The 19,384-nt window shown below is 38.1% G+C and overlaps 3 protein-coding genes across 4 annotated transcripts; 1 reads left to right on the top strand and 2 right to left on the bottom strand.

The window, feature by feature from the left end:
- Positions 1 to 657: 657 nt before the first annotated feature.
- Positions 658 to 2,887, bottom strand: LOC132094909 (NADH dehydrogenase [ubiquinone] 1 beta subcomplex subunit 3-like). 2 transcript variants are annotated; one of them, XM_059499567.1, is made up of 3 exons: positions 2,737 to 2,887; positions 2,128 to 2,263; positions 658 to 987 (listed from the first exon to the last, which is right to left on the bottom strand). In XM_059499567.1, exons 2-3 carry the CDS (start codon positions 2,253 to 2,255, stop codon positions 837 to 839), a joined length of 279 nt encoding a protein of 92 aa, XP_059355550.1. In that variant the 5' UTR covers positions 2,256 to 2,263; positions 2,737 to 2,887; the 3' UTR covers positions 658 to 836. The 2 variants fall into 2 exon arrangements, with proteins under 2 accessions (XP_059355550.1, XP_059355551.1); XM_059499568.1 differs by having other exon boundaries at positions 2,128 to 2,260; positions 2,737 to 2,882.
- Positions 2,888 to 3,020: 133 nt separating this feature from the next.
- On the top strand, positions 3,021 to 6,339 carry ybey (ybeY metalloendoribonuclease). Its single transcript, XM_059499566.1, has 4 exons — positions 3,021 to 3,469; positions 4,907 to 5,038; positions 5,133 to 5,201; positions 6,125 to 6,339. Exons 1-4 carry the CDS (start codon positions 3,260 to 3,262, stop codon positions 6,209 to 6,211), a joined length of 498 nt encoding a protein of 165 aa, XP_059355549.1. The 5' UTR covers positions 3,021 to 3,259; the 3' UTR covers positions 6,212 to 6,339.
- LOC132094903 (ubiquitin carboxyl-terminal hydrolase 37-like) lies at positions 6,307 to 19,329 on the bottom strand. Its single transcript, XM_059499561.1, has 24 exons — positions 19,211 to 19,329; positions 18,108 to 18,353; positions 17,107 to 17,272; positions 16,929 to 17,023; positions 16,734 to 16,849; positions 16,498 to 16,575; positions 16,074 to 16,162; positions 15,900 to 15,993; positions 15,366 to 15,521; positions 14,848 to 14,979; positions 14,588 to 14,711; positions 12,350 to 12,555; positions 12,137 to 12,254; positions 11,565 to 11,644; positions 11,301 to 11,465; positions 11,182 to 11,229; positions 10,983 to 11,100; positions 10,017 to 10,233; positions 8,843 to 9,003; positions 8,192 to 8,252; positions 7,994 to 8,109; positions 7,850 to 7,919; positions 7,620 to 7,758; positions 6,307 to 7,524 (listed from the first exon to the last, which is right to left on the bottom strand). The coding sequence occupies exons 2-24, from the start codon at positions 18,279 to 18,281 to the stop codon at positions 7,443 to 7,445; spliced, it is 2,805 nt and encodes a 934-aa protein (XP_059355544.1). The 5' UTR covers positions 18,282 to 18,353; positions 19,211 to 19,329; the 3' UTR covers positions 6,307 to 7,442.
- Between the last annotated feature and the right edge of the window lie 55 nt (positions 19,330 to 19,384).

Here is a 19,384-nt window from a genome sequence, read left to right as displayed (position 1 = left end):
CATCATGCTTTAAAATATCTGACAACAGTTGTACGAAACTGTAATACACTTGCATTTAGTTCCAATAAAACGTTATATTTAGTTGACATTTACACGCTAAACTTCACATCACATAAAACTGCAACCAAAAACTTACTGGATATGAAAAACTAGAAAACTATGTCTATTAAGATTAAGTGTTTAATAAGCTAATCATCTAATATCTGGTTACTGTTCCTCTTCTGGCAGCTGTTCCCATTTAGCTAGAAGAGAAGTCAACAAACTAAATTTAGATGACCAAAATGATTCATGTAGCTGTTAAAATGTAGCATTTTACACACAAGTTTCCCCATTCAATTAAATATTAACCTTCCAATCTAATTACCAGCATCTGTGCAATGCCACAATCCTTTTGATTCATACCTCAGTGTGCACAACAAAGCAAAAAATACATACATACTAAATATATATATATATATAAGCACACAGCAGTACATTATTGAGGGCATTAAGGACGTCACAGTCAGAACATTATCTTAGATTTGCAACCATGTTAACTCTTTTCATATTCAGAAAATGTTGCATGCAAATCACTGGCATATATACATCTATAAAGAATAGCATTTGACTCTGATGATGCAATGTCCAATGAACAAACAACAAACATACTCAGCCCAATTCAATTAATTTATATTTATTTTACATACTAGTCATGGGAATCATAACAATGAATGAACACAGGTATTAGGAAGCCTTTCATGGGCTAATGTCTTCATGGATAGACAACAACAGGCTGAACACCTGCTGCAAACACAGAGTCCGGCGGCGACTGGTTCAGCTGAGCTTTGGCCACGCTATTAGTGCTCAGACTTCTTCGGAGGGAAGAAAGCATACTCCACTGCCAGTGCCACTGCAAACGCTGCGAATCCTGTCTTAAATCCACGGAGGAGAACATCTCGGAAGGTGACTGGGACGCCAAAGCTGCCCGTATATCTCCACGCCTCATTCCTGCAAAAACACAAATTGTCATCCTTTAGTACTTTATTTTTTAGCTTTCATAATGTCATGTTTTAGAAAAATAAACTACTGCTGAAGCCAAATGTACAGAAAAGTTTTACATATTAAACATTTTTATCTACATTTTTTTAAATACTTGGCGGAATGTACTGAAACGATGGCTTAGAAGTCACAATAAGAGAATCACTTTATAAATTTTATAAAAAAATAATAATAATTGAGGGGGGGGGGGGCTAATAAATTTAGTATTAATACATTTTTCAATTTAGTTCATTAAAATTAAAACTTGTGAAATTTTCTCAGGCCATCCAAGATGTAGAAGAGTTTGTTTCTTCATTTGAAAAGATGTGGAGAAATGTAGCATTATATCACTTGCCCACCAATGGACCCTTTGCAGTGAATGGGTGCCGTCAGAATGAGAGTCCAAACAGATGATAAAAACAATCACAATAATCCACACCACTCGAGTCCATTAGTTAATGTTGTGTGAATTAGGAAAAAAGTTCAGGTTTGGAAAAAAACAAAACAAAAAAAACATCCAATTAATTGTTGTTTATGGCTAAAATACTTTTATCCATAATATTGTTTTCTCCATTCAAAAAGGGTCGTCTGATCAAGCACCAGTTACAAGAGAAAACAGTCAAAAACTGTTCTAATCAAATACACCAGTTAAGGACAACAAAGGACGGACTTCTTCACTGAAGAATGGAGTTATTACGGAATATTTACTGATGGATGAATTTGTTTCTTACAAACATGGAGCTTTTCAACTCCAAAGATTGGAGTCGTGTGGATTATTGCTTGGGATGTTTTTATCAGCTGTTCAGAGACTCTCATTCTGACGGCACCCATTCACTGCAGCGGATCCCTTGTTGAGAAAGTGATGGAATACTATTATTCCAAATCTGTTCTGATGAAAACACAAACTTATCTACATCACGGATGACCCAAAGGAGGAGTACACTTTCAGCTAACTGTCATTGTTGGGTGATCTATTCCTTTAACTCGTTTATATAATTCTTATCACAATACATAGGGCCGATACAGATACAGTAATAATATCATGTGCATGCTACAGAGAGCTCCAGGTAAACAATGCAGGAGTAAATATCTGAAAGAGTCTGATGTTACCGAGCCCAGGGGTCCCGGAGTCCTCTCCGAGCGAGTCTCTGCTGGGTGGCTTCCAGCGGCGTTCCTTCCCACTTCCACACTCTGTAGTCCGGCATGGACAGCTTGCCATGTCCATGATCCCCACCCATGACTGCTGCTGAAGAAATCTCACAGTTATTTATGCATCACACATCATGCACAGAATTGAGTAGCTAGTGTCTCTTTCACTGGGTCCAGTTAAAATCTCTTGACTCACCTGAATCTTTCTACTAAAAAGCTTAAGGACGAGTCTGTTCAAGAGAGAGAAACACACAAACCGTGTGGTTAATATACAGGCCAAAGCTTGTGTTTAAGGGTAGTTACATGTATATTTTGAGATTGCAACGGGTCAGTTTAGTTGCACTTCAATGGTTTCGTTTCATGAATTAGCTGTTCAGTCGTGTTAAACAATAACTGAATAAAAGTAAACAGTGAAGTCATGTAAAGACAAAAACAACACAAGCGAACCAGCAGCTTATGACAACTGCAAATCAGTAGCAAATAAATCCTGCCTGCAGCTTAAACTAACGTTAAATTAGACGAAAACCAATGTACACATTTTGTAAATGTGTTAAATAGCAACATAATTACCTTTTCTACTATAGCAAAGTGACCTCCAACACGAACGCGCAATAATTCCCGGAAGTTCAGTTAAAGTTACTGCTTCCTGTGAGAGAGCTAACGTCACTGCGCATTCGAAATAAATACCAAATTATATGAAACAGGTAAACATGCTGTAAAAATGCATACTTAAAGGTTTTTACAACAATATGTTATTCAATCTTTCAGATTTTGATCAAAAAATGACAGAACTTTTATTTTGACACTTTTCCCCAACTTCCCGTCCACATGTATGAATGAACAGTTTGGCGCATGCGCACTTTCAGTTTCAAAATTACCGGTCAGGGCAAACTCGGGACCATAGAACTTTTATTTAAATTATCGTTATATTGTTGTATGTTCACTGAAATCTAATTAATATGAAGAGAGATTTCTATCCTTTTTGTGAACAACGCGTTTACACATTTCTATTTGAGACGCTCACCTTGTGAAAAAACCGGTTGGGTTTTGTAGGTTATAATTTGTATTTATTCTATTTAATTGTACTCTCGCTATGGGTGTAGTTCTGCGGAATCTTCAGAGCGTGGTTCCCCTGAGACGCGCCAAACTGCGCAGAGATGTGGAGGTCCTGAGACACATCTTCGGGGTCCAGAGGTTTGACCTGGGCATCATCTGTGTGGACAACCGCAGGATTCAACACATCAACAACCTCTACAGGAAAAACAACCAGCCCACAGACGTGCTGTCGTTCCCGTTCTACGAGGTACAAGCGCTCTCAAGGTTGATTTCATGGCTATACACTTTCTTCTCATCGACAAGAGGAAGTACTTGGCCTAATTTTGGACTATTCTCTTGTACAGGTGCTGGTCATATAATTAGAATATCATCAAAAAGTTGATTTATTTCACTAATTCTATTCAAAAAGTTGAACTTATATAATATTAATTCATTACACACTGATATTTCAAATGTTTATTTCTTTAATTTTGATCATTATAACTGACAACTAAGGAAAATCCCAAATTCAGTATCTCAGAAAATTTGAATATTACTTAAGACCAATACAAAGAAAGGATTTTTAGAAATCTTGGCCACATGAAACATATGAAAATGAAAAGTATGAGCATGTACAACACTCAATACTTAGTTGGTGCTCCTTTTGCTTGAATTACTGCAGCAATGCAGTGTGGCATTGAGTCGATCAGTCTGTGACACTGCTCAGGTGTTATGAGAGCCCAGGTTGCTCTGATAGTAGTAGCCTTCAGCTCTTCTGCATTGTTGGGTCTGGCATATCGCATCTTCCTCTTCACAATACCCCATAGATTTTCTATGGGGTTAAGGTCAGGCGAGTTTACTGGTCATTTAAGAACAGGGATACCATGGTCCTTAAACCAGGTACATGTAGCTTTGGCACTGTGTGCAGGGGCCAAGTCCTGTTGGAAAATGAAATCTGCATCTCCATAAAGTTGGTCAGCAGAGGAAGCATGAAGTGCTCTAAAACTTCAGCTGCGTTGACCTTGGACCTCAGAAAACACAGTGGACCAACACCAGCAGATGACATGGCACTGCAAACCATCACTGACTGTAGAAACTTTACACTGGACCTCAAGCAACGTGGATTATGTACCTCTCTTCCTCCAGACTCTGGGACCCTGATTTCCAAAGGAAATGCTAAATTTACTTTCATCAGAGAACATAACTTTGGACCACTCAGCAGCAGTCCAGTCCTTTTTGAAGTGAGACGCTTCTGACGCTGTCTGTTGTTCAAGAGTGGCTTGACACAAGGAATGCGACAGCAGAAACCCATGTCTTGCATAAGTCTGTGTGTAGTGGTTCTTGAAGCACTGACTCCAGCTGCAGTCCACTCTTTGTGAATCTCTTTGCACCATGTGGATTAGAGTGTGGCACCAGGTGTCTTCAATATTGAACCTTTTCACAATATTCTAATTTTCTGAGATACTGAAGCATTTGAAATATATCAGTCTGTGTGTAATGAATGAATATGATATACAATGATATTCACTTTTTAAAATGGAAGTAGTGAAATACACATTTTGATGATATTCTAATTATATGACCAGCACCTGTATATAAACATTGGCCATTGACAGGTGGCTAAAGCATGTCAGTTTTTGGTAGCAGTGGAAGTAACCCATGTCTGAGCAGTTAAAGGAAAATAAAGTGTGTTTCATTTCCAAAGGATCTGAGGCCTGGCAAAATCCCATGTGCCCTCCAAAGAGATGAGTATAACTTAGGCGACATCTTCTTGGGTGTAGAGTATGTAAAGCACCGGTGTAAAGAAACTTCCCAGGAACTTCATGAAGCACTTACAGTAAGAGATATGTGTAGTCTGAGCACATTTATATCTGCAGCCTGGCAGGATGTCACGAAGGTTTAACAACATGGTTTTCTGTGGTGTTGCGCAGGTGGTGACTGCTCATGGCATCTGTCACTTACTGGGATACAGACATGAAACTGAAGAGGACTGGATTGAGGTGGGACAGGTTTCAGGAGAGGAGTGGCTGTAGCTTGTCTTTGATGGTTTATGGAAATATACAAGCTGCTTGTAGGAACAAAACCAAAAGAGAAAACTATCAAGTAGTGATTCTCAACTTTATATTCAGTAGTATTCCCTTTACACTGTGTGGTGGATTTATTAAAATAGCCATGTTGGATTTCAGTGTATTAAGAAATATTTGCATATCAGTCATGCCGATGCCTTCAGGGTGAGAAACACATCTCTAAATGACAGGCTACATGCTAAATAAGTGGTTTCCGAACTTTTTCTGTCAGGCCCCCATCTTGTAGAGAAAAATATTTTTTCAGTATTCATTTCGCTTAGAGTAAAGGGGCAGCAGTTGTCAAACCTGTCATTCCAGTGAATACTTCTCAGAGGTTTACTTTTCTATTACATAAACACCTTAACAGTCAACCACCCACCCACAAAAAAAGACAATTTATGAAATATTTAGACATTATGTTTGCAAAATCCCATAATAGATTGTAAGATCACTTGCCACTCATTAAGGAGGAGACCGCTTTAAGATTTTAAAGTAGAACTCCATTGTAACTAATTGTCTGATTTCAAAATGGTTTTCACAGTATTAGTTTTGAGATTTTAAGTGACTTTCTCTATGATTTATGATTACATATGAAATACTATGGAAATTTTCTACCTCCATTAGTTGACAATTGTCCTAATCTTTTTTTTATTGTGTGCACTATTTACCCAAAAGCTATTAAAAAGCAAATATAACTGAATTTTAGTTAGACGTACACAATTAGCAAAAATATCCAAACCTAAGGTTTTAAAGTCACTACTTTGTGTCAAAAAAGGCATTGTGTACTAGCTGGACTTTTGAGTCAAATGTTTTTTCCCCCTTTCTCCTTGTCTATTAATAGTTTTCTTTTTTGACAGATGCAGCAGAAAGAAAGTTACATTCTCAGCGAGTTCAACAGGCTAACAGGCAGCCACCTCGAGCCACTCACTAAGAGATGCACATAGGACATGTGACGCTCTTGGGCTGAAATAAGGGAGGAAGGCACATTCACTACCAAGTAGTTCTGAATCTGGAATTAAAACCAATGAAACACGGTTGATTTTTTTTCTCCTAAATAAATTTTATTTAAAATGTTTAAGGAAGTCAAAGACTGGATACTAATCAATTAAGTAGAGCTTATACCACTGTTTCAGAGAACATCATACATACAAGACCCACTCTTCCATGAACCTCCTCGGATGATCAAAACACAAAACATGAATAAAGTGGTTGCCAAAGACATGGAAAATGAGAACAACAGTACAGTACAAATCAGACAGTGAACAAGATCTAAAATAAATAATCTGATGTGTGAAGCACTCTCATCGGATGCTTCCTATATTCAGTAAAGGTGTGTGAACATTTTTCATGTGTCTTTCTGAAGACAGACATTCTACACAATGGCTGTGCAACTTCACACTGTAAAGCTCTAGAGAGAAGGAAAACTATTGTTTTATTAGGTCTGTAGGTGTGGAGAGGCATAAAGAATCTTTAAAAAAAAAAAAAAAAGACAAGCTACATCAATTCCACCGAGCTTGTTAGATTTACGTTTATAAAAGAAGAATAAAACAACCAACAGTCATCAGTAAAGACTTGAATATAAATCAATACTATTCCAAGTCTCTCTTCATCGCTATAGGTCATATAAAAGCCAAATGGCCAAGCAAATATTGCACCACATTTTCAGCTGCATATCAAACAAGACGGACACCCCATATTCCACCCAAACATATACTACAATACATTTTATATGCAATAGATGGAAAAGGCAATCTAAAATTTGGGGAAAAATAAATCAAAATTTATAGAGAACAAGTTCTCAATATTTCTTAATGCACAAGTTTACCAGAGGGTTTTTTCATAAAGGCAAAACAAAATATTTAAACGAAAGACGACAAAAAATGTATAAAAGCACCTTCAACTCCCCAAATGCTTTTTTATATTTATTTTCTTTGCATTTCCCCATAAACATTTGTACCTACGAGTTTCTAGAACATTTACCCATCTAGCTGTAAGTCTACATCTGAAACGGCAACAGTATTTCACAGGGAGCAATGGGAAAAGTGAAAGAGAAATAGAAAAAGTAGGTGTGTGTACGGTCTTCAGTAGTACTGATGAAGGGTGTCACGTTTACCCCTGGCTCAGTTCAGCTGTTCATCAGCAGGAGGATACACCCGAATGGGATGTTAAGAGCGTTTATAGCGGCTGCAGCACGGTGCGACTGGCATCACTGTTCCCTCCTGCCTTCTCCAGCTCAGACAGCTCTTCAAACACATCTCTGGACACAAAGACGTCTCGTCAGATCACAACAATACTTATACTTATATACATTATATACTTATAAATATTGAATACAACAATATTTATACTTACTTGTGAATGTAGAAAAAGATGTATCCGCTCCGGTCACGGTCTCTCTGAACTGTGGACTCCTGTGTGCGGGAGACGTCCAGATCATTGTATGTGAGCCAGGACTGTTTCCTCATGTCATAAACATCACTAATGTAATGCCCTGTAGGAGGAAAGAGACAAACAGCAGCTGATGAAGCTTACTGCACTTAGCCCACAATGAAAAACAACATGAAGCTAAAAGGCGTCAGTACCTGATGACGAGCTGCTGCCGATGTGACTGACCACACTGATGAGTCTGAAGGAGTTCGGGAGCTCTCCAGTCTGGGGAACAATTCATTACACCATCAGTAAAACCAATGCCACTTTCTTAAAGTGCACGAGGGTCTCCGACTCACCTCTGCGTTCTTCTTGAGCTCTTCAGTTTCAGCCTCACTGTACTCCATATCCAGACCATCCTCGTTCCCAGAGTCATCATCGGAGCACAGCAGCTCCGGCAAAGAGTTATTAAACTCTACAGCACACAAAAACATTCACACTAATAAAGATAATGTGAGACAGAACACAACACAATGTTCTGGGTGTGTCATACTGACCTTGCAGGCTGAGCTCAGTGGCTCGCTTCAGATCGTCATCTTCCCTCATCTCTCTCGCCTCCTGTGCAATTAACAGATAATATTCACTGAACAACAGTCATTATCATCATCAGTTAAGCTGTGCTGACGTCAACGATGAACAACACTGGAAAAGCTTTTGGCTCAGTAAAACTTAAGATTCTCTCTTCCAAGTCTTTTTTTGTCGTTTGTTTTACTTCAGATATCTCCTCTATTTTAAATTTATCACCATTTTAAAACTGTCCTTAAAATGTTTTAGATTCAAAACACGCCATAATTATGTTGCTTTGATTGTGTGGTGAAATATGACCTGCATACGTTACTGAGTTTCAGTGAGATTGACCCCCACCCCCCAGGATTTTTTTTTAGCTGTAATAAGTTCAATTATAATTCTTTGCCAAATTATGTGATGCATAATGATCTCTTCGTTTGTCTGTGTTTCAGTTTATCAGCAAATAAACACACAAATGCAAATTGAGGGAGAATTTAAACCAATTAGACAATACTAGAGGTAAAAAAAAAAAAAAAAATCAATAGATTAAGTGTAAAAATCAATTTCCACAATTCAAGTATTATTATGATTACAATCTTAATAAATTCATAAAATGCAGAATTTAGTGCTGGATTCCTCACATGTTCCTGCAGGCTCTGTGCGAGGGCCTGCTGCAGTTCCTGTTCCTCTCGCTCCTGATCTAAACTGTACTGCTGCACCCAGTCCAGCTCTCCCTGCACTCCTTCAGGCGTCTGGTTCTCCTTATTCTCATCCATGGTCAGATCTAGAGACTCCAGGGCATCTAGACACAAACCAAACACTACTCTAGACCTTGTGGGCCAGAAACAGAGATGCACCTATTGCAATTTTCTTCACAAATTCAGACTTCGGATTTTTTTGTTATTGTGATCTGCCGATACCGATTTTTGCCGGTTCCTTTTTTTTCTCTCTCTCTAAGAGGTATAATATTGACAGCATAAACAAAAATCTACTTTTCTTCAATGCAAAGTTTATTTTCATAAGAAAAAAAAAAAAAAAAAAAGAGACATAAATTAATAAAATAAGAACAAAAAAAAAGCACAAATAAATGCAATAGAAAAAAGAGAGAGCTATGAAACGGTTTTATTCAGGTAAGAAATACTACAGAAAGTAAAGTAAATGTAAATTATCAAAGTACATTTCTGTAGTCATTTTTAAAAATGTAATACAAATGAATGCTAACCCTTAAAGTTAAAAAACGTTTTCAGTCAGGAGCAGAAAGTGGTTTTCTTTGTCTTTTGTTCTTTGATTAACATGAGACATCAGCAGGAATATTGGACAGCGGTCCCTTTAAGAGTTTATCCACTCACCCAATATACTGTTACACAACACACGTTCTCTCTCAACTATTTAACGTTTGAAAACTGACTGTGTTTAACTGGATACTCGCCAAGATGGGCATTTTGAAAATTTTATATGTATTTGAACATTTTAGCACAGTTAGCCACTATTTGTGGCTCACAAGCTGTTTGAGATGCGGCTTGTGGGCTCTGCTAATAGATCAGTGATGGTTCTCACGCCTTTGGTGGAAGCACAAGACCTGCAGAAAAGACTATAATAATGTGCAATACAAGCACTATTTAACCGGAGCGAATGAGACATGTGAGAGAGAAGGTGTCGTCAGAGAGTAGACAGCGAGACTGCGCGGCTAACGTGACGTTATTGCATGTGCCTCTGATAACAAAATGGATCAACTTGAAATCAGAAAGTGAGACTGATCGATCGGTGCATCTCTAGCTGGGAATATAAACATGACATCTAGTCAACACCAGTCACCTGCAGGCTGTTTCTCTGCATCCAGAAGCTCCAAATGAGGAGTCAAGTCCTGGCCGTCTGCATCTCCAAACCCTGTGTCTGGGCTGCTGGTCGGCACGTCATCAGGGCATCCAGACAAACTAGTGTTGTGACGACTCGACTCTAGCACAGCTGCTAGCATCTCATCATCGTTGACTGCATTAAACTCAGAGTGCTCCACCTGTGCACTGTGCTGCACCTGAGAACAAAAGAGAGGTTCGATGTGAGGTGCAAACTGGTCACATACGTTTCCTTTAGAAGTCTGGGGTCACTGCGTTTTTCTTTCCCACTTTTAAGAAATATAATTTCTATTCAAAGAATCCTGAAAAAAAAACTACTAAGTTGCACAACCATTTAACAAGTTTGAGCACTAAATCAGATTCTGAAAGATCATGTGACACTGAAGACTGATGTAATGATGCAGAAAATACAGCTTTAGTTTTTAATATAATTTTTTTTTGTAAATTGTGATAATCTCAAAATTGTTCAGTTTTTGTCTATTTTCGATCAAACAAACGCAGTCTTGGTGAGCAGAGGAGACTTTTCTGAATCAGATCTACCCCAAACTTTTCTAAGATCTAAATTTGTCGAATGTTTAAGTTTGAAATTCTAGGATGTCAGTTCAACACCTTACACAATCTACACTCTTTACAACTGCCAATGTAATTTTAGTATTATATAAGCAATATCTTTTTTTGATTAATTTAAAATTCATTTTCAGTTTAGATTTTTAAATTTTTTTTCAGTGCTTTTATTTTATTTTAGTGCTTCAGCTTAAATTAGAAAATGACAAGTTCAGGTTTTATCTAATATATTTTAGTGCGTTTAATATAGTAACATGACACCTTTGTAGATTGTAGCTTGCTGTATCCAAAATAACCATTTTGATCCACAAATGCCACGTGGACCGATTCAAACAATCCATTCAAAATACAAAGCTGTTCTCACCTCTTCAGTCCTGTCATCTTCTGAATGATGTTTGCGACCAACTTTTCTGACGAGCTCCTCCTCACCATCCGAGTCACACAACATGCTGCCAGAGCTCTCCGGCTTTTGAGAAGCTTTCCTGTAAACCATCAGTTTAAAACACATCAGTATGCATCAAGACTAAATACTCGCAGCATGCACATCAGAGGGCTGCTCTCACTGTAGTGTTGAAGAGTTGACCGACTGTGACATCTTCAGCGTCCTGGAGCTGAAATAAAATCAGCCATCAGTGAGTATGAAGGGTGCTAAACTAAATGACAGTGCAAGAGTGAGTCTTACACGGCGGTCTGTGCGCTCCAGCCGAGGCTCAGAGGGGGGCGTGTGGCGTCTGTGCAGTGTGAGAGCAGCGTGAGATATTTGGGGATCAGGACTTGTTGGCCCAGCTTGCTGTTTAAAGACAGCTGACTGTTGTAGCTGTAACGTTTGAGGTGAAGAATCAGCACTCTGCAGAGAGAAAGCGAGAGAGATCGAGTCATTTAAAGGTTTTGAATTGACCACAAATGAGTCTAAACAACCACCTAAAGTGTGTCTGTTCATCCCAACCTGGGAAGCCTGCTAAATTTGTGAGAGACGGTTGCTGCTTTTCCACTGCATTTTTCACATGAATACTCAATCTCCTCCATCTATAAACACAAAGCCAACAGGGAATGAAAAGTGAAGTACCATACAGTAAAACATTTGGGTAATGAGTGTTATCACTGATTAAGGTTTTAGCAAAAAGAAAAACTCAATAGTGACAAAAAAGGGTTTGCTCACAAATGTTCAGCACAAAAATCTAATTAGTTTTTTTGCATAGGGTTTCTGTTCAGATCAATGTTTAAAAAATATTTGAATGAATAGATGCCATACAGGTTGAACAAAAAACAAAAAAAAACTGACAGTACAGTGCTTCACTACTTTTTCCTCAGTGACAAAAACAAGTCAAACAGCATCTACATGTTTTCAAACAGTCAGTCAGATTTTTTTATTTGTTATTGACTACATGCAAATATTCATGTTGATCCAAACAAACGCATTAACAGCCATGTATCAAACTCAAATGTTTAATCACTGAACATGTATTTTGGTGTGAACAGGATCATTCCCATTGTACAGCTGGTGTGATGGTGTCGTACCCTGAAGAAGAGATCTAGCGAGTCCTGTATGGATCTCAGAGGGAGTGTTTTTCTCCTGCGGGGCAGGTCGATGGACAGGTCATTGAACTGCTCTCGCTTCGTCACCACCTCTCCACAGCTGTTCACCAGAGCGAGAGAGGACTGGGTCAGTATGTCAGGCAGCATGTGCTGTCTCGTGACTATGATAATAACTACATGGCCTCTTTTATTCACCTTTTACATGTTATGGTGTGCTGCACTTCAAACTCCATGTTGACTGTAACGGGGCAGGTGTAAATGCGTGAGGTGTCCACCTCCTCTGCTAACTGAGGGCTCGGAGGCTCCTCTCCGGCCGAGGGCTCGTTCTTCCAGCTTTTGTTGATCTTCTCCACATCCTCCTTCAGCTGGTCCAGACACTGGCTCAGGAACTCATGGGCATCCTGGGCACAAACAGCTGATTGGCACTAGCATCATGTGAACAATATGTCAAGAAGGCTTATTCACACCAAGAACAACAACTGTAAAGACAATTATAACTATATTAGCATCCATACCAACAGAGAATAAACTATTAAACTATTGTTTACTATTAGGGCTGCGTATTGATTCAGATGTCCCAATTCAATTCCAATTCACGAGCTCTCTATTAAATTCTGAATATGAATATAGTTTTAATACAAATACTATTTATATTTCTAAAAAAAAAAGAACAGTAAACAGTTTACAAATGGTGAATTTATATATATATATAAAAATGTATAGGGTCCTTTTTAAAAAAATAATTGGGTCTTATAAAATGTTCTTAGTTTTTTTGGTACTCAGGCATAAAAGATGAAGGCATAAAACAATTACATTTATTCTTTTCAAAAAAGAAAAAAAATTTTCCAAAAAAGGTGCTGCACAACAGAGGTTTACTGTTGAAATCAAAAAGAAAACAATTGTGATTATTCTTTTAAAAATAAAGATTTATCAATATTTATTAGTAGTAGCAGCATTAGGGATGCACGATCATGATTTTTCATGGCCGATTCCGATACCGATTTTTTTTTATTATCTTTAAGCAACAAACAAGAAAGAAGGAAAGTGTGCATAAACAAGATGTTTATTTGGTATTTAATAGGCCAAACTGGCTTTTGCCTATTGAAAACAATAATCGTAACCATCTGAAATTAAAAGCAGTAACTGCACAGTAAGTAGCCTACATTCAATACAAACATAGATGGTACAGACATCAGCATTTAGCTTTTGTTTTGGAATTGGGTTGAAACTACAGAGAACTGGCCTTAAATTAAAAGATTAACTGTAATCATGTGAAATTAAAGGCAACAACTGCATAGTTCTACAATCCAAACAACACACATTCAATAAGATGTTTCTTAATCAGCATTCAGTATGTTTTAGTTTTTAATTTTGCTTTAAAAAAAAATAAAAAAACGGGTCTTTACCAGTGAAACTAAATAAAAGTATGCTATATAAATACATTATTCCAAAATGTTAAAATCTAATAATGTTGGTGCGATAAAACAAAGATTCAAAAAGTATTTCATTTCATTCATTCATCAAAATAAGGGTAATGATTCGCATCTATATTTTTTTACTTGAGCCAATGAAAAATAATTTATGGTCTCAAGTAAAAAAATATAGAAGTGAATCGTTACCCTAAAAAAATTTAATTAGATGAATGAAACACTTTTTTTTGAGTGTGCTAGAGTAGGTGATTTTTAAATCAAATTAAGTCTATGTAATTTCAAGGTAAAATAATCATCCTAATGCAGAACATGATGTTTACTTCTGGCTTTTCTAATGTGTATTCAAGTTCTACTTTGACAAAACTGAAATGTTTTTTTTGTACAGTTTAGTCTGTTTCGTTTCTCATCCAACATGTGAGAAGTTGATCTGAACATCTCTTCGCGGTCTACACATGTTCAGGGCGCGGACCGGTACATTACACGCTCGCGCAGCTTTAGCGCACGCAGAAAAGGGACTCTTATTTGTGCGCCAGTAAAACAACGGCTGATCGCTTCCTGCTATCTGTGCCTCAGACATGAAGCTCTGCACTTCCAGTGCTTAACGGCTGCCCGTGTCCTGCGCACAGATTTCGAAATACTTCCACACAAATGACATGATAGCCGATGATTTCAATGTAGTCTGTGCATGCGAGCGCACTTCCGGAAAAACTGCCCGATTGCCGATCGCGTATTTTAATCAAAAACCGTCCATGTATTCATATCATCATAGTAAGATGACAGAGGCTGAAAACACCGCAGTTCTGTCATCTGTCAGTTTAAATCCTCAAGCTCTTTGAAGTTGGCCGTCTATGTTTTTGTCGCTCAATAGCTGAAATAAAGTCCTCTGAATGTGATTATTAAAATAATCAGTTTCGATTACTAAAATCTTAAGAGTTATCATTGGTGTGAACGGGCTTTAAATCAGATGTATCTGCATAAGAAATAAAGATGTCACATGTCTTACATTCTGCATGTAACCAGAGAATCGCTCAGCTGTTGAGGAAATGGCGTTCTTCACTCGCCGCAAAAGATCCTTCTTCACTTCTGGAGGGGAAATGTCTTTCTTAGCCAGCAGATGAGCAAAACGCCTTCATATGGAAACAATAACAAAACGTCGACAGGCTTGTGACTGGAAAATTATTACGTTTCAAATTTCTAATGAATGTTTAGAATAGTTCAAAAAGTACCTAGTTTTGAGGGAAAGAATACAACCCCATTCCATACCTCAGAAGGGCATTGATAGGGACCCTCTTCCACGGTATGCCCTGCTTTAACAGGTCATTCGAAAATGAAGGCAGGCTGAAAAGTGACTGGAGTATGGCGTTCATGTAACAGGTGTTCCCAAGATTGGAGAATCTAATGGACAATCAAGTAAGAGGCATGTGATCAGCGAAGGACAAAAATAGTGTCATTCAATATGGCAAAATAATACCAATAATACTGAATGTACTATACAACTTAAACTATATATAAAAATACATACATTTTAAATAACAGTAAAACACTAATAGTTGCAAAAATCATAATTTTGATTTAATGCATTGTAAAATAAATGAAACTTAGGTTTTATGCATTAATTTGATTAGCACCATTTGAAATTGGTATCATATAAAAATAGAAAAAAAAAAATTAAATTAAATTAAACAATCTCGGGGAAGAAATAATATAAAAAAAATAAAAAAATAAATAAATAAAAAAATAAAAAAATTTCACAGAACCCTATATCAGCGAGTTACACTCACCCTTGTAGTGGAGGCTGCGGCTGAGCCAGTGCGGATGGTCTTGGTTTGTTCCAGCCACCGTAGTCCAAAATTGGGCGCACCTTTTTAAAGGGAGTTGAGTGATTGGGTAACATTAGGCTTCTTTTAGCAGAGGGACACTGGCCAGTACTGCTGGACCTGTCAAGCAAAAAATATCAAAACAGACATGTGGTTTAGTAACCGCTAAATCTGATGAATTCAGTACAGGATTAAAAAAAAATATTATACTTGTTTGTGATATTCGGTAAAATAACTGCCTCATAAAAAGTAATTTGATTGTGAACTGGACTACACTAGTCACACTGTATGTTTGTGCAGCAACTGACGACAATGCACTAGTTGTGCCAGCATTATTTACCATTACAGAGTCATTTTTATCACATTCAAATTACATTATTGCTGTGAAATTGTACATTCAGCAGCAGCACCACCATCACAGAGCATTGCAGGAAACACCGGTTTAGAAAGCACCGCCTTTTGAAAACGAGTAACCACACTGAGTCAGAGGCTCTTTACCTGTCCAAAACTGAATGAATCTGGGAGTAATCTTTAGTTCCTGTTCTGCTCCCATAGAAGGACGTTGACTGGAGAGGGGCAGGCGTGTGTGGAGCTGAGGAAATAAAGTAATAAGCATGTGTCATAAAGAAGAGGGAAGCCACTACAGTAGATGAAATGTGATTAGACACTAACCAGTTGCTCTGTTCTCCTCCGACTGCTTGAGTTTCTCTTTACAGCTGAGCAGAAACTTTCTGGACGAGTCTGTGATGGCCTTATTGTTGCTAAAAACAGGCAATATAAGAGAAAGTTTCTTTGCATTTTAGTGAACTCAATTAAAAACTTTGGGATTGGTAGGATTTTAAATGTTTGCTAAGGCTGCAAAAACTGCATCAAATATTTTGCTTAATATTTCTGTGAAAATATTTAAATGTGTTCAAGAGTCTTTTATGAATACAGAATTTATTAACAATTAATTTACTGCATCTGTTGATTAGTTTAATGCACCCTTTCTAAACAGGACTTAATTTCTTTCAGAATGGGGAAAATCCTACTGACCCCAAACTCTTGAACAGCAGCATGTCAAAATAAATCTGCGCTAAGATGAAGTCTTGTTTACCTAGAAGAGTCGTTCTCTTTGGGGTAGTCCTCGGTCATATCTCCATCAGAGTTCATCAGCCTCTTCCTCTTCTCACTCCTACAGGACAAAAACTTTAGTTGTGTTCAGGGCCATCTTTATTAAATATCAGTCATTAAATTACTGAAACCTAAGGTAACATGAAAGCAAACAATATAACTGAGCAAAAAGTGCACACGCTTTCTAGAGACTCAGTTCACAAATCTAAATGTGCAGACCTGTTGTCATAGAGCCCATTGCGGCCAGGTGTGGACGTTACCCGGCTGGGACTCCCGAGAGGCTTTCGGGGTGTGCTGTCCTCTCTGCTGTCCAGACTTGGACGTCTTGGAGTGCTCTGAAAGAAACAGCAGGTCAATCATATATTATTTAGAGAAGAATCCGTAAGTATTTCAGTCCTTGTGATGCTGTGCTACCTGTTTTTCCGATGGAGAGAGGCCAGAGTCATTCTGTGCGGCACGATTCCCAAGAACTAAGCCAAAACTAGCACTCCCCTGGTTTGTCTTTAAAACTAAAAGAAAAACAAAACTTAACACGACTTGAAAAAGAATGGACAGCGGGATGAAAACTACAAACAAGTCAAACTAAACATACCTGCTGGTTTTCCAAGCCTCACCATTTCAAGGTATTCCTTCATTTTTTTAGCAACCAACAAGGACAGTTTGTCCATCATTACAACACTGGAGTCTTTCAGAGTCAAAGTCATACGGTTTGGGCCACGCGTTTGATACCATGAAACCTGCTTAACATTGTGATTCAGCTGCAACAAAATAAACAAATAAGTCTAAATAGCATTCAACCAAACACATCTGATGCCCATGTCTTAAAATGACACTCTGTGTCTTTAAGGAGAACCTTGGAGATGTTTCTTAACCCTATAAACATCCTTCATCATATTTCATAAACATTTCTAAGGGTTTAAATTAACAACATGATCAAGCTTTGCTGAAAAATTAAAATGTATGCACAATCTACAACATGCCTTCAGTCATCTGATTAATAGGTTATACTTCAACAAATAAAAAGCCTTTTACTATATTTGTGAAAATAGTCACCTTCAGGTCATTTTTGCTGATTAATCTTTAATTATAAAGGTAAAAGGTGTTTTATACTGTTGGTAATATTTCAAGATGAACATTTGCTCGAACTCAAAATTAGATTTACCCGATTATCCACGTTTTGTTTTTTTGTTTTTATTAAGAATTGTGTTCAAATGTGAGTATCAAATATGAGCCATCATTACTTGTTCATCTCTCAAACGGTTTTAATCATAAACCAAGCATTTAAAAATCATCTTACAGACATTAATATGATATACAGACTGACAAGTGAAATTTATAACCATTTAATGCAAGTAATCTGCTATACTGTTTTAAAGATTTTATTGGATTAACATGATCGATCAGAATTTCATTGTTTGGCCATATAAATATCAGCAAATGCACCAAATTGCATTTTTTTTCTTTTTCTTTTGAAGCTTCATATTCTCACTATATCATACTTCATGAAACAGAAAAGTCTGCATGTATTAAATGCTATACTCAAACAGAATAATTTGTATTGACAATTATCATATGTCAAAGACAGATCAGTACCTGAAACATCCTCGGATTCCCGCCACTGTTGAACTTGACTAGCAGGTTTATTTTGTTGTCTCTCTCGTGGATTTCAAAGACCCCCTCTTTCCATTTGGTGGTCCCCAGCTCGCCACATCGGATGCGGATGCGGACAGCGCCCCCGCTGGTCATCCTGGGCACTGCGACGGACATGAGTGCGAGAAACCCCGGCTCTGGACACAGCTGAAGACGAACAGATGCGGACAGAGGTCTGCAACAAAAGCCCTGACAAAAGTCGAGAGACAATGTCCGACGGGAAACAGCTTGAGACGAGCCAATGCATATGCACGCTTTAAAATACAACTGAAAGCTGAAACTCTTAAACAACGACTTTAGGAGAAAGCACACACACAGCCCACGAGTTGGAAATGAAACAGACTCACAAAAATAATAAACCACAGAGAGTCAAAGTCACGCATGTGAACTCATAACGCGTAAATGTCATTTAACAATCTCTCTAATAATGTCCTGGTCGTTTAAAACCATCAACGACAACTAACAAAACACAAATAAGCGCCAGTGTAAAATCTACATCTGACAGTTAACATAGATCTGGCATTCAAATCTCCGCAAACACTCCACTTAACATAAAACTACGTTAAATCGTTAAGTCAAATCACAAAATTGTTGCTTTAAAAACCTTGATCTTAAGTATGACACACTTCTGATATTTAAAAGTCAACTAAGCGGTGCGTTAAAACGATGCCCGAGGCTCTCCTTTATAAGAGCTCATCATACAGAGCCCAGAGTCCCGGATGTTTCGAGGGGTTCCAGAGAGTAAAGATGAAAGTAAACAAACATTACGCGCGCTTTAAATAAACCGACTTGACTAGCTTCCCTGGAGACCGCACACACTTGCGTCCCAGCCTTAAAACAAACGAACTCTCGTGTAATTCGCAGAAACGCGTCTTTATTCTGCAGGATCCTCACACTCCGCTGTGAAATAATTACACACGCACCATCCACACGCAGCTAATTAACTAGCATTAGCAGCCCAGGCCGTGTGACAGGCTCGACTCCGCTAACTGACCATTCCGAGAAAAACGTGGGCAAATTCTACTCATTAACCGCATCTCGTTTACCTGCGGGAGGGAAATTCCTCGAAGAAAGCGCTGGAGGATGAAAGTATCCGCTCAATGCTGCGCGCTGTCAGTGTGTGAGTTTTGCCGGCTTTGATGTTACCTGCGCTCGCGCCCCACCCACGAGCAGCCGATGATGGCGGGAACGTGAACATTTAGAGCGGAAATGGGAGGTGA

This window comes from Carassius carassius, chromosome 19 (assembly GCF_963082965.1).
Source record: "Carassius carassius chromosome 19, fCarCar2.1, whole genome shotgun sequence".
NCBI classification, from domain to species: Eukaryota; Metazoa; Chordata; class Actinopteri; order Cypriniformes; family Cyprinidae; genus Carassius; species Carassius carassius.
The sequence above is the reverse complement of the archived record's forward strand: the minus strand, read 5'-3'. Positions and strand labels throughout refer to the sequence as shown.

What these genes read in the sequence shown, in the direction of transcription:
- LOC132094909 (XM_059499567.1), bottom strand. Translation starts at nt 2,255, where the DNA reads ATGGGTGGGGATCATGGACATGGCAAGCTGTCCATGCCGGACTACAGA. An exon ending in CTCCGGGACCCCTGGGCTCG is followed by an intron (nt 988 to 2,127) that starts GTAACATCAGAC and finishes GTGTTTTTGCAG; the next exon opens with GAATGAGGCGTGGAGATATA.
- ybey (XM_059499566.1), top strand. Translation starts at nt 3,260, where the DNA reads ATGGGTGTAGTTCTGCGGAATCTTCAGAGCGTGGTTCCCCTGAGACGC. An exon ending in TGTCGTTCCCGTTCTACGAG is followed by an intron (nt 3,470 to 4,906) that starts GTACAAGCGCTC and finishes TCATTTCCAAAG; the next exon opens with GATCTGAGGCCTGGCAAAAT. An exon ending in AACTTCATGAAGCACTTACA is followed by an intron (nt 5,039 to 5,132) that starts GTAAGAGATATG and finishes GGTGTTGCGCAG; the next exon opens with GTGGTGACTGCTCATGGCAT.
- LOC132094903 (XM_059499561.1), bottom strand. Translation starts at nt 18,281, where the DNA reads ATGTCCGTCGCAGTGCCCAGGATGACCAGCGGGGGCGCTGTCCGCATC. An exon ending in GGAATCCGAGGATGTTTCAG is followed by an intron (nt 17,273 to 18,107) that starts GTACTGATCTGT and finishes ATTTTGTTGCAG; the next exon opens with CTGAATCACAATGTTAAGCA. An exon ending in ATTCATTCAGTTTTGGACAG is followed by an intron (nt 15,522 to 15,899) that starts GTAAAGAGCCTC and finishes TTTGCTTGACAG; the next exon opens with GTCCAGCAGTACTGGCCAGT.